Here is a 14,484-nt window from a genome sequence, read left to right as displayed (position 1 = left end):
AAAGCAGCTAGCGAGCGAACAACTCGGAATGAGGGCCGTGGTTTTGCCCAACTGCTAAAAAATTTCCTGCTGCGATCAACTTAGAATTACCCCCAAAGTCCTACACATCTGACAACTCGAAGGCTATTACATTTAGCCCTTGGAGAGAGATAAAATGGAGAGAGATAAACAACCAACCAACCAACCAGCTCCTAACTGTGATTTTATAGGCCGTGACTGAAAAATGACAGATGCTGACTGGTTTATACTTTCTCTCTCCCAGGCTTGATACATCTTCCCCTTTCTATTCTATTAGTGGATTATGTAATCCTATAAAATTATTTAGGGAGAGGAGTTCGGGTACATAGTTGCTGCAAGGCAGTAAAACTACCACTTTGTTCCGGTTCACCCTCTAGCCCAACCTTTTTGTCTGTCGTGTTATGTGTGGTGGTAAAGGACAGTTTGTGGCTTGTTAATGTCTAGTTTAGATTTAGTGGCTGCCCCGTCCTTCTCACGATGTAATTTATAGTAATACAATTGTCTTGACTGGAAATGGCTACACCTCCTGAACGAATGTGTTCTGTTATTGAGAGAGTTGAATAGTAATGTTTTGTATGGTTGATTGTGTTTGTTATGTCGTTCTTTAATACCTCCACCAGTTTCATTATAAATTGGTCAATAAAATTATTTTAAGATGCCAGTACTGTTATCTGTATATATATTTTATTATTGTTATTGTATTATGGTTAATATGGGTTATGCATCGCGCAATGCACGGAATCTATCATTTGTGAAGTTAAAGTTCCTTGCACATCAGTTAGGTCTCACTATTTATGTCAAACTGTCTCCAAAGATATCAGATAATGATTATGCACGTCTCAAAAACACAAAATAAAAACTAGACATAGCTTTCGGGGTCTTTTGACAACCCCATATGTATAAAATTATCTGACAAATCTAAAATGTCATAAATATGGGAACTTCTGAGTAACAATTAAGTGAAGGTAAAGTGCTTTTCAGCATAGGATCAACGTATAGCTTATTATGATTTTAATTTAAGGAGATGGAAATGCAAATTATGCAGTGACATAGTACTTGAAGGTCAACTAAGAAAACCTGTGCAGCATAATGAATCATAAGACTCTGATGCCAGTCCACTAAAAGGTATCGTGACCTACAAATTACTCCTTATGGAATCAATAAGTCTATAATTTCCAAAAGAATAGAGGGGAAGAAAGCATCATTAACGTCAAAATGTATTACAAGCCAAATGGCATAAACTAGAAAGTTACAAATGCTGTGTCATACAGTACATTCTGAAATTAACCCATCACTAGTCACAATGTGGGCAGTGTTTCTTGCCCTTAGGTTAAAGTTAACCCACCTTGACATATCTATACATTATTTGCTAGAGGCAATTTCTGTGCTGCCACAAACATAAATTGTTAAGACACCCTTCTTTAGAATGCTTTCCATATAACGTAAATATATTGTAAACGGCTCTCCTGACAGCCCCCATTTGCTTCAATGTATTCAGCCAGCACATTCCTTTTTAGATATCACATTTTAATGAGATTGCATAGAGGGGAAGGTTGGTCAATCTCACCACTCTAGAGTATTAAACATGATCTACAATGTCTTACAGCACAGTAATACCAGATTATTGATATTTTGAGGCTAGGCACCCTACATCTCTACCGTGCAGGACTCCAGAAGAGTTAAGTGGGTGTCCCCCCCCTTCTCTCCCTCTCTGTCTCTCATTGAAAACCTTATCCATCTGCAAATCTGCCAACAACTAACTCTTTAATACAGTGTAGAGGAGAGCAGGCTAGTCACAAAATAACAGGGGATACGGAGTCTTAGTTACACCACAGACCAGTCTCAGGATCCATTCATGCTACAGTAAACAAAGCTTCATATATAGAAACAGACATCTTTCAATCAGGAGGAGTAGAAAAGCATTATCACCATGAAAAAGTCTCTGTCTTGTAGAGTGGTTTATGTGACCTACTCCTAGAAGGATAAAGTACTGTACTTTTAATTTACTGAGGAGAGAAAGGACGTCTAAGAGCACTCATAAGACCATGGGAGGTAAGTACATTTATTTTCATAAAATATACAGTATGGAATATGAGGTTAATGGAGCAATATAAAATATGAAAATGTTATGTCTGTAAAATGTATAACTGACTATAGGGCTCTAACGCCGGTGATATTGTAAATATACTTTCCTAAGAAGAAGCATGCACAGTCTCTTTAAATAAGTGGCATGATGTGTCAAACCCATCAATTTAAGATCTTTGTTACATAATTGTTCTCTGAAGCAGATTCAGTTTAGAGCAGTTTATAACAAGCCTAAGGACTTGCCCAGAATAGCAGTAAATTAGTTTTATTGAACATTTACTGACACTGAGTATCACGTCTCTTGCATGCCCCCTCTGTTCACATTATTATCATCATCACTGTTATTAATCTATTTATATAGATTACGCACACTCCACAGTGTTTTACATTTGGGAACAAACAGTAATAAAAATTATGAACAGATAGGTAAGAGGGCCTTGCTCACAAGCTTACAATCTATAGGGGCTGATTCAGAGGTGAGAGCAAAGCAGGTGTAACTGTGCACCTTGACAAAACCATGTTGCCCTGCAGTTGGGGCAAATTAAAATGTGCAGAAAGATTTACATTTGGAAGGGGTCTATCCTACTGACAATTGCATTGTAAAAACAAAGCTGTCCGGCATTTGTATTTACCCTGCATGCAAAAAGAATATAGATAGTTGCACCCCTTGCACTGCAAAATGGTTTGTCCAGGTACAGCTCCTTGTCAGCCCCACAAGCTCTTCCTAGTATTGACCTGAACCTTCAGCAGAGACATGTAGGCACCAGGATCAATGATCACAACGACAGTTGATAGTTTGAGGGTGTATATATATATATATATATATATATATATATATATAGATATATATACATATAGATACTGTATATTGATTTATCACATATAATAAAGTATTTCACTTGTACCAAATTACTATTATTACTAATATCTATAATAATATTTACTAATATTATATAGTGTATACATAACTGCTCAGAAAAATACATTTGTAATTCAGTTCCAAATATGAATTTCCGTACATCAATTTAATTTTGTGTTTATTTAAAATGCATAAATATAATTTTCTTTTATTTATTATAATCCCACTGATTTACGTGCTGTATTCCATAGTTATATATTGGTTATAAATGGTAATGCATATAAACAATAATAATAATAATAATAATAATAATAATAATAGTCTGCTTACTACTTATGTTATCTGGTATCATGTCAGTTTTAAGAAGTCAACATATTTATGATTTGATTGGCAACACTCATACTGTATGTAGTTGAATTGTATAGCAAAACACTTGCACCTTCATACTGAAGGTGGTAAATTAAAATGTTGGCATCTAATTAAAATAAAGCTTACACAAAGCTGGGGCAGTGACAGATGAATTTACTATAGTGCAGTAATTAATCAAATGACAACACAACATGGTAGTAATGCTGTGTAATATATAAATATGAGACAGAAGAGAACTATGAAAGGGAGATGAGTGATATTTATTTATTATTATTTACTAACAGTTTCTTATATAGTGCAGCATATTCTGTTGCGCTTAACAATTAGGACAACAGTAATAGAACAAAACTGGGCAAAAACAGTCAGACATAGACGTAGTAAGGCCCTGCTCACAAGCTTACAATCTATAGATGCTTTTCATAGTTAAGCTGGGTTCACACTAAACAATTTGTCGTGCAATCACTGTATCTGTGAGCACTCTGCACAGCCATCATACTGTATAGTGTGTATACGCATGAATTGTGAATTCATGCGTATACTCTATACCCTATGCATGTGTATACTCTAATGAATTGTGTGGTTGTATCTTCCCAAAATATGTGCTGCAAATCAGATTGTACAATGTTATGTACAATGCAGTGTGCTACTGTTCCCGCACACAATATATCATGTCATCCTTCCTATAGTAGATTGTGTACTGTGTGCGCTGACATGATATATCGGTGTATAGTTTCAGGCAGTTTGTAGATCGTCTGATCTTTCAAGGGTTTATACAGCTTTGCGAAACAGAATTTTGCAAAAAGGACCCAGTCTCTATGATTTTGATTGCTTTTTGTCAAATTTGTTTCATCAGATCAGGTGTTAGGGGTATATTTACTGAGCTGTGGATTTTCAAAACCCTACATTTTTGCAGATTTTGCATGCTAGATTTAAAAGGGAAATAATATTTAATGCAAAACAAGTCTTGTTTTGTATTTACTATTATCGCCCTTTTATATATGGCAGACCAAATCAGCCAAAGTTTTGGTTTTGAAAACCCATTGCTTAGTAAATATACCCCTAAGTCCCCTTTCACACTAGCCGGCTCGGCAAACTCCAGGACGGCTCTTTGCCATGCCGGGATTGTAATGAAATCTCAGGCCCGATGAGTCCTATAACAGGGCACGGACACGGCCCAGTCGCCGTGTTTCAGCCGGATCTATCCACTGAATTGGGTGGCTGCCGGGCCATGGCCGCGCCGTCCCTGTAGGCAGTGTATTTAGTGTGTGTATCGCCTCTTTCACACACCAGCTTTTTTTGCTTTTGCTGTTGCTGTGTGTGATAGGGCAGGGATGGCCGTCAAAAACTGTCTGACTTTTGCCGCCTTTTGGCTGGTGGGAAAACCAGTGTGTATGAAAGGGGCCCAAGTGCTATATTTTTCCACAGAATACAGCAGTGCACATTTTGAATGCCGCTAAAGACATTGTGGAAGTAAATTATTGGAAAAATCTAGTAAAGCGCATCTTGCATAAATCACAATAAGTATAATTTTTTCCTGATTTATATGGCAAAGTAGAGAACGGGGAGACTACTAAGGGGTGATCTAGTAAATCACCACTGAATTCTTCAAAAAATACTCTCACTGGTTTGTCACTCAATATTGCCTGAGACTTTAAATTCAATGGCCAATGGATTTCAATGTGCTACTTGCATAAAGTCCATTAAAATTAATGGACTATTGTATTGAAAGATTAACGTTAGAAACTCTGCTAAATAATTAACTTTTTTAATAATGTCCCTACCCTCAATCAGCCTCAGCACTTGTCCACTAAAACAAGCAGGAGTTCTACTTTGTATAGGGACTACTGGGGCTTGGCTAACCTGTGCCACTATGACGCACATATAATTTAGCAGGGAGACACAAATATGGATCCTTCCCTAGAAACAACAAGTTCTGTACTGAGTACCAATGGGGACAAAGTAATAGTAATTTTAAGGTCCACCTTAGAGGTTCCTATTATTGTGAGACTGCATGCCCGGAAAGCCCTGCTAGCTATTGGCCAACTGTGAATACTGGAGCATGAGGAACTACAAGTACCTGCATGCCCATGACTGTCAAAGTAGTAGCATTACAGTTGTAGTAAAAAAAAAAAAAAGGAGACACAAAATTTTAAGTAACCCTTTACCTGGCAATATCACATGCAAAGGTGCCACCCTGTCCTGCTGTAGTCCTAGTGAGGTAGGAATCTGCGACCCCCAATATCATGCCTGATATTACACCCCAGAATACCATTGCAAATGGCACTCTTTGGCGCATGTGCCAAAAGCTAGAAGTGTTGAGAGTTCCCCCTTCAGGGCCAAAACTAGGATTTTTGTCACCCGGGCATGGCAGTAATCCCCCCCCCCCCCCCAAAGAAAAGAAATAAACCCACAACAAACAAGCCCTGTCAGACTGAAATAATCAGATTATCAAAATTTTCATTAAAAAGGGGATACTATTGTACAATATTCCCCCATGTGCCCCAAATGCACTGTGTCACAAGCCCCTATACACTGCACTACATCCCCTTATATGCTAACACCACATCAGTGCACTGCAAGCCCCTATATACGGCAATACAATACTGCACTACATACCCTATATGGTACACTACATCACTATACTACATCCCCCTAATAAGCTACACCAAATCCCTAAATCTGGGAGGCAAAGCGGAGGTTGATACTGCTAACTGGGAGCACAGTGCGATAATAAAGTCTGTCTTTAAACTCACCACAAAGCTGCTGTAGTGATACTCAGTGAGAGTTGGAGGTTGTCCAGGCTCTTAGTTGTGGTGTATAGCCAGCATCTTGTTATTGGTTGGTGCTAGGCAGGCAGCCGGGATCATAGCCTGCTGAAAAACACAGCACCAAGTGCTCGCTTCTATAGCTTGCACGGTGCACCGCACGCTAGTCGCTGCACTGCATGGCAGAGAAGAGCGTTTAAGACAGTAGCCAGTATAGGAGAGATCTCAGGTACTGGAAGTCACCCGCACAGCGTTGGAGCCAGCTGTGGGCAGACAGGTGGGCCAGAGACACTGCCCCGGGCGCGTCTGCTGTTCCACTGCAGCAGCACAGCACTGCTGTTTAAAAAAATAAAAGCCCTGCTCCTCTGTAACTCCTCAGCGCCCCCTCAAATCCTGCACCTGGGGCGCATGCCCCTTAGCACCCCCCCCACCCAGTTGCGGCCCTGCCCCCTTGAGCGCTTCAGCTCATCTCTGTGTGTGATAATCAGTCCACCTTGACCCACGCTCTACTACATTGTGAGGAGAAGAGGGGGTTATCCATGTATATAGGGACACCTAGTGGTGGGGAGTACCAACACTGGGGGCTTATGGATACTGGTGGGTGGGTGGGTTGGCTGTGCTGCATATTGCAATGCAAATACCAGGTGATGTAATACGTGAAAACAGATTATAATCTATATAACCTTAGATTTTCTTCAGGTATTGATTCTACTACTTAATGCTTTCTTATCACTTTTCTAGACTAGGATATTAAACTTTTACTAGATAACAAGTCATCTGAGATCTGTTCAACATAAACAAGTATTATAAAAACAGTGTACACTATAAAATGATATTTATGTCACATCAGTCAGCATCAGATATACCTTAAAGACACAATGTAGTAATTTACAATCCCAGCAAAATTGTTTTGCATTTTTACAAAAATAAAATGAACATGTTGTTATAGTAGTGATTTCAAGAATATTGTAAATCAAGAGATAACCTATCTTACACTTTTAATAGGTATAACAACATACTGGCTTCTGCGGAGTGTTTGCCTGAGTTTTCTTCTGTTTGGCTGTATGTGCTATTCAAACATACCTCCATCGGACTACTATAGAAGACATTTTTTCAACCCATATCACTCACTTGTTCTACCAGATGGCAGGGAAACCACAGTGTACTTGCTGAAGGATATTGCAAAAAGGTAAAAAAATGTCATCTGTATCTTCAACTCAAGGGTGTTTTTTTTTTAGACAAAACTTTCTTTGTAATTGTCTGCAATTTAAACATTTTCAGCTATAACTTGTCCATATTTTAGTATTTTATTCTTAAATTTCGCATTAAGTTATTCTCTATTGTATATTTGATATAGTTCACGGATACATTATACATTATCTATAATAATAATAATAATAATAATAATTTTATTTATATAGCGCTCTTTCTCCAACAGGACTCAAGGCGCTTTACAGACATCAAAAACAATACACATAATACAGAAGATTTAAGTAATACAGCAATAGATAAGCCACACAGACATAAAAGAAAACCTTAAGCACACAGAAAGCATAATGCAGGATTGGTGTAGGCATTTTGGGTAATAACTTCCAAGGGTTGTGTATTCCACCCTCACAAGGTACCAAGTGCGGCAGCCATCTTGGGCGCTCAGCGTAGGATTACCCAAGGTGGAATAGTCCACCCCTAGTAGAGATGACACAAAATTGGGGTGATTTCAGAGTCCTACAGTTTAGAGTAGGGTTCCAACAAAACCACAAGGTCCATGTATTTTTCATCCCATCCACAAGTGTACCATATGGGGCAGCCATGTTGGGCGCACTTTGAAGGTTACACTGTGGTAGGCGAGCCATACAAGGGCCAAGTTCATATATGGGAAAACTGATGCTTATGTAGTAGTATGATGTACCCTGCATGTAGGGCACAATGGCAAGGTGTGCAATCAGTGGAGGTTAACATTTATACATATTATCAGTGTCGGACTGGGGCACGAAGGGCCCACCAGGGGAATGATGTTGTAGGGGCCCATGCTTAAGGGAGCAGCACCGCAGAGGTTTGGCTAACCATTACAGAGAACATGTAAATACGTAATAAACCATATTCTTGTGAAGTATAATATAACATATGTATAATGCATAGTGATGTGCACTGGACATTTTTCGGGTTTTGTGTTTTGGTTTTGGATTCGGTTCCGCGGCCGTGTTTTGGATTCGGACGCGTTTTGGCAAAACCTCACCGAAATTTTTTTGTCGGATTCGGGTGTGTTTTGGATTCGGGTGTTTTTTACAAAAAACCCTAAAAAACAGCTTAAATCATAGAATTTGGGGGTTATTTTGATCCCATAGTATTATTAACCTCAATAACCATAATTTCCACTCATTTCCAGTCTATTCTGAACACCTCACAATATTATTTTTAGTCCTAAAATTTGCACCGAGGTCGCTGGATGGCTAAGCTAAGCGACCCAAGTGGCCGACACAAACACCTGGCCCATCTAGGAGTGGCACTGCAGTGTCAGACAGGATGGCATTTCAAAAAAATTGTCCCCAAACAGCACATGATGCAAAGAAAAAAAGAGGCGCACCAAGGTCGCTGTGTGACTAAGCTAAGCGACACAAGTGGCCGACACAAACACCTGGCCCATCTAGGAGTGGCACTGCAGTGTCAGGCAGGATGGCACTTCAAAAAAATTGTCCCCAAACAGCACATGATGCAAAGAAACATTAAAGAAAAAAGAGGTGCAAGATGGAATTGTCCTTGGGCCCTCCCACCCACCCTTATGTTGTATAAACAGGACATGCACACTTTAACGAACCCATCATTTCAGCGACAGGGTCTGCCACACGACTGTGACTGAAATGACTGGTTGGTTTGGGCCCCCACCAAAAAAAGAAGCAATCAATCTCTCCTTGCACAAACTGGCTCTACAGAGGCAAGATGTCCACCTCATCATCATCCTCCGATTCCTCACCCCTTTCACTGTGTACATCCCCCTCCTCACAGATTATTAATTCGTCCCCACTGGAATCCACCATCTCAGGTCCCTGTGTACATTGTGGAGGCAATTGCTGCTGGTGAATGTCTCCACGGAGGAATTGATTATAATTCATTTTGATGAACATCATCTTCTCCACATTTTCTGGAAGTAACCTCGTACGCCGATTGCTGACAAGGTGAGCGGCTGCACTAAACACTCTTTCGGAGTACACACTGGAGGGAGGGCAACTTAGGTAGAATAAAGCCAGTTTGTGCAAGGGTCTCCAAATTGCCTCTTTTTCCTGCCAGTATACGTACGGACTGTCTGACGTGCCTACTTGGATGCGGTCACTCATATAATGTCACGATCCGGGTATCTGGACGCCATTTCTTACCTATCAGATGCCTCCTAAGGCTGGCTCAGCGCTCCAGGACCGGATCCCATCTGTTATCCTGATGTGCACATTCCCGCATCCTCTCCTGTCTCTCTGGACGCAGTCACAGTAACGCCTTATACATCTGGCATGGCGTCTCCCGCGGCCTCCGCTGCCGTCCCTGAGCTTCTGCATTCAGAGTGGCGATTACGTCAGCCGCGGCCTCCGCTGTGTCCGCGTGGTCAGATGTGCATCTGTCAGCCTGGTGTCTCCTGTCTCCGGTGGCCGGCGCCGCCATTACTGTTTTCCAGACCACATGGATTACAATCCAAACTTCCCTCCAAGTGTCTGCATGGGCGCAGCCATCTTGGATTCTGTCAGCTGATCTTTCCTACCAATCCGTTGTCAGTATTATTAATTTGCATAATTGCCTAGCCAATGCCTTCCTTGCTGCAGGTATAAATAGGTTGTGCCTGAGCAAGGAAGGCATCAGTGCTTTGGTTGTCAAACCTAGTTCCAGTTTGTCTCTCTCCTGTGATTGTCTTCCAGGTTCCAGCTCCTGTCTCCAGACTTCAGCTATAGAGACCCGCACCAGCATTCCATCTGCGGTGTAGCCTGACTCTCCGATCCATTCTGGACTCACCTGTTTCCAGCTACAACATCACCTGCTTCCAGCTCAGCTTCCAGCAGTGTACAGCTTCTCTTAAAGGGCCGGTGTCCTTTCTGCAGTTTACCACTCTCCACCGGTATTATTATTTCTCCGCTCTCAAATTCTACATTTCATCTATATTGCATCGCTCTCAAGCTTTATTTATTATTTAACTGGTTCCAGCCAGTATCCACTCCGTGCCAACACCTGTCTGGTTCTAACCAGTACCCACAGCAGCATTTTATCTACAGCAGTCCAGCTTTCCCTGGAACACCAGCTGGTACGACCCTGGGCTTTCCTCATTGCTACAGTTGAGCCTGGTAAGGACTTTCCAACTTGCAGATAATAAGAACTGTCTCATACCACCAGAGCTCTGTGGCCCCTGCCACCCTGTAGTACCCAGGAACTGTATTATTATTTCTCTGCTGATTTTTATGTTTCTTTTTACTGCTACTGTGATGCATGGAGTTGGTCATAAATAAATATCATTGACTTTTACTCAAGTTGTCGTGGTCACGCCTTCGGGCGGTTTCTCTTCATGTTACTTACATGTCCAGGGGTCTGATACAACCTCCCAGGTTCCGGTACATCTCAGCCCCTACAACTGAGGCTGCCTTCCGTCAGCTCAGGCCCTCAGTTGTGACATATAATCCTCCACCATTCTTTCAATGGTGAGAGAATCATATGAAGTGACAGTAGACGACATGTCAGTAATCGTTGGCAGGTCCTTCAGTCCGGACCAGATGTCAGCACTCGCTCCAGACTGCCCTGCATCACCGCCAGCGGGTGGGCTCGGAATTCTAAGCCTTTTCCTCCCACCCCCAGTTGCGGGAGAATGTGAAGGAGGAGATGTTGACGGGTCACGTTCCGCTTGACTTGACAATTTTCTCACCAGCAGGTCTTTGAACCTCTGCAGACTTGTGTCTGCCGGAAAGAGAGATACAACGTAGGTTTTAAATCTAGGATCGAGCATGGTGGCCAAAATGTAGTGCTCTGATTTCAACAGATTGATCACCCGTGAATCCTGGTTAAGCGAATTAAGGGCTCCATCCACAAGTCCCACATGCCTAGCGGAATCGCTCTGTTTTAGCTCCACCTTCAATGTCTCCAGCTTCTTCTGCAAAAGCCTGATGAGGGGAATGACCTGACTCAGGCTGGCAGTGTCTGAACTGACTTCACGTGTGGCAAGTTCAAAGGGTTGCAGAACCTTGCACAACGTTGAAATCATTCTCCACTGCGCTTGAGTCAGGTGCATTCCCCCTCCTTTGCCTATATCGTAGGCAAATGTATAGGCTTGAATGGCCTTTTGCTGCTCCTCCATCCTCTGAAGCATATAGAGGGTTGTATTCCACCTCGTTACCACCTGTTGCTTCAGATGATGGCAGGGCAGGTTCAGGAATGTTTGGTGGTGCTCCAGTCTTCTGTACGCGGTGGCTGAATGCCGAAAGTGGCCCGCAATTCTTCGGGCCACCGACAGCATCTCTTGCACGCCCCTGTCGTTTTTTAAATAATTCTGCACCACCAAATTCAATGTATGTGCAAAACATGGGACGTGCTGGAATTTGCCAAGATGTAATGCACGCACAATATTGCTGGCGTTGTCCGATGTCACAAATCCCCAGAAAAGTCCAATTGGGGTAAGCCATTCTGCGATGATCTTCCTCAGTTTCCGTTAGAGGTTGTCAGCTGTGTGCCTCTTCTGGAAAGCGGTGATACAAAGCATAGCCTGCCTAGGAACGAGTTGGCGTTTGCGAGATGCTGCTACTGGTGCCGCTGCTGCTGTTCTTGCTGCGGGAGGCAATACAACTACCCAGTGGGCTGTCACAGTCATATAGTCCTGAGTCTGCCCTGCTCCACTTGTCCACATGTCCGTGGTTAAGTGGACATTGGGTACAACTGCATTTTTTAGGACACTGGTGAGTCTTTTTCTGAGGTCTGTGTACATTTTCGGTATCGCCTGCCTAGAGAAATGGAACCTAGATGGTATTTGGTACCGGGGACACAGTACCTCAATCAACTCTCTAGTTGCCTCTGAATTAACGGTGGATACCGGAACCACATTTCTCACCGCCCAGGCTGCCAAGGCCTGAGTTATCTGCTTTGCAGCAGGATGACTGCTGTGATATTTAATCTTCCTCGCAAAGGACTGTTGGACAGTCAATTGCTTACTGGAAGTAGTACAAGTGGTCTTCCGACTTCCCCTCTGGGATGACGATCGACTTCCAGCAGCTACAACAGCAGCGCCAACAGCAGTAGGCGTTACACTCAAGGATGCATCGGAGGAATCCCAGGCAGGAGAGGACTCGTCAGACTTGCCAGTGACATGGCCTGCAGGACTATTGGCTTTCCTGGGTAAGGAGGAAATTGACACTGAGGGAGTTGGTGGTGTGGTTTGCAGGAGCTTGGTTACAAGAGGAAGGGATTTAGTGGTCAGTGGACTGCTTCCGCTGTCACCCAAAGTTTTTGAACTTGTCACTGACTTATGATGAATGCGCTGCAGGTGACGTATAAGGGAGGATGTTCTGAGGTGGTTAACGTCCTTACCCCTACTTATTACAGCTAGACAAAGGCAACACACGGCTTGACACCTGTTGTCCGCATTTGTGTTGAAATAATTCCACACCGAAGAGCTCATTTTTTTTGTATTTGGACCAGGCATGTCAATGGCCATATTCGTCCCACAGACAACAGGTGTCTCCACGGGTGCCTGACTTAAACAAACCACCTCACCATCAGAATCCTCCTTGTCAATTTCCTCCCAAGAGCCAGCAACACCCATATCCTCATCCTGGTGTACTTCAACAGTGACATCTTCAATTTGACTATCAGGAACTGGACTGCGGGTGCTCCTTCCAGCACTTGCAGGGGGGCGTGCAAATGGTGGAAGGTGCAAGCTCTTCCCGTCCAGTGTTGGGAGGGTCAGGCATCGCAACCGACACAATTGGACTCTCCTTGGGTATTTGTGATTTAGAAGAACGCACAGTTCTTTGCTGTGCTTTTGCCAGCTTAAGTCTTTTCATTTTTCTAGCGAGAGGATGAGTGCTTCCATCCTCATGTGAAGCTGAACCACTAGCCATGAACATAGGCCAGGGCCTCAGCCGTTTCTTGCCACTCCGTGTCGTAAATGGCATATTGGCAAGTTTACGCATCTCCTCAGACGCTTTTAATTTTGATTTTTGGGTCATTTTACTGAACTTTTGTTTTTTGGATTTTACATGCTCTCTACTATGACATTGGGCATCGGCCTTGGCAGACGACGTTGATGGCATTTCATCGTCTCGGCCATGACTAGTGGCAGCAGCTTCAGCACGAGGTGGAAGTGGATCTTGAGCTTTCCCTATTTTAACCTCCACATTATTGTTCTCCATTTTTTAATGTGTGGAATTATATGCCAGTAACTATCAATAGCAATGGCCTACTACTATATATACTGCGCACAACTGAAATGCACCACAGGTATGGATGGATAGTATACTTGACGACACAGAGGTAGGTAGAGCAGTGGCCTTCCGTACCGTACTGCTATATATACTGGTGGTCACTGTCAGCAAACTGCAAAACTAAAATGCACCACAGGTATAGAATGTAGATGGATAGTATACTTAATGACGACACAGAGGTAGGTACAGCAGTGGCCTTCCGTACCGTACTGCTATATATAGTATACTGGTGGTCACTGTGTCAGCAAACTGCAAAACTAAAATGCACCACAGGATAGAATGTAGATGGATAGTATACTTAATGACGACACAGAGGTAGGTACAGCAGTGGCCTTCCGTACCGTACTGCTATATATAGTATACTGGTGGTCACTGTGTCAGCAAACTGCAAAACTAAAATGCACCACAGGTATAGAATGTAGATGGATAGTATACTTAATGACGACACAGAGTTAGGTACAGCAGTGGCCTTCCGTACCGTACTGCTATATATAGTATACTGGTGGTCACTGTGTCAGCAAACTGCAAAACTAAAATGCACCACAGGTATAGAATGAAGATGGATAGTATACTTAATGATGACACAGAGGTAGGTACAGCAGTGGCCTTCCGTACCGTACTGCTATATATACTGGTGGTCACTGTGTCAGCAAACTGCACAACTGAAATGCACCACAGGTATAGAATCTAGATGGATAGTATACTTAATGACGACACAGAGGTAGGTACAGCAGTGGCCTACTGTACCGTAATGCTATATATTATATACTGGTGGTCACTGGTCAGCAAAACTCTGCACTGTACTGCTCCTATATAATATTATACTTGTGGTCCCCAGTCCCCATAATAAAGCAGCACACTGAGCACAGATATGGAGTGTTTTTCAGGCAGACAACGTATACTGGTGGTCACTGTCAGCAAAACTCTGCACTGTACTCCTGCTATATAA

General features: G+C 42.6%; 1 protein-coding gene across 1 annotated transcript in view; it reads left to right on the top strand.

Annotated features, from left to right (window-relative positions):
* Positions 1–1,640: 1,640 nt before the first annotated feature.
* LOC135055128 (protein NDNF-like) overlaps positions 1,641–14,484 on the top strand; it is a 50,658-nt gene continuing 37,814 nt past the window's right edge. Inside the window, exons 1-2 of the mRNA XM_063958808.1 lie at positions 1,641–2,070; positions 7,102–7,285. Coding sequence (XP_063814878.1) covers positions 2,064–2,070; positions 7,102–7,285 — 191 coding nt within the window. The 5' untranslated portion in view covers positions 1,641–2,063. The remainder of the gene's footprint in view (positions 2,071–7,101; positions 7,286–14,484) is intronic.

Source organism: Pseudophryne corroboree, chromosome 3 (genome assembly GCF_028390025.1).
Source record: "Pseudophryne corroboree isolate aPseCor3 chromosome 3, aPseCor3.hap2, whole genome shotgun sequence".
NCBI classification, from domain to species: Eukaryota; Metazoa; Chordata; class Amphibia; order Anura; family Myobatrachidae; genus Pseudophryne; species Pseudophryne corroboree.
The sequence above is the reverse complement of the archived record's forward strand: the minus strand, read 5'-3'. Positions and strand labels throughout refer to the sequence as shown.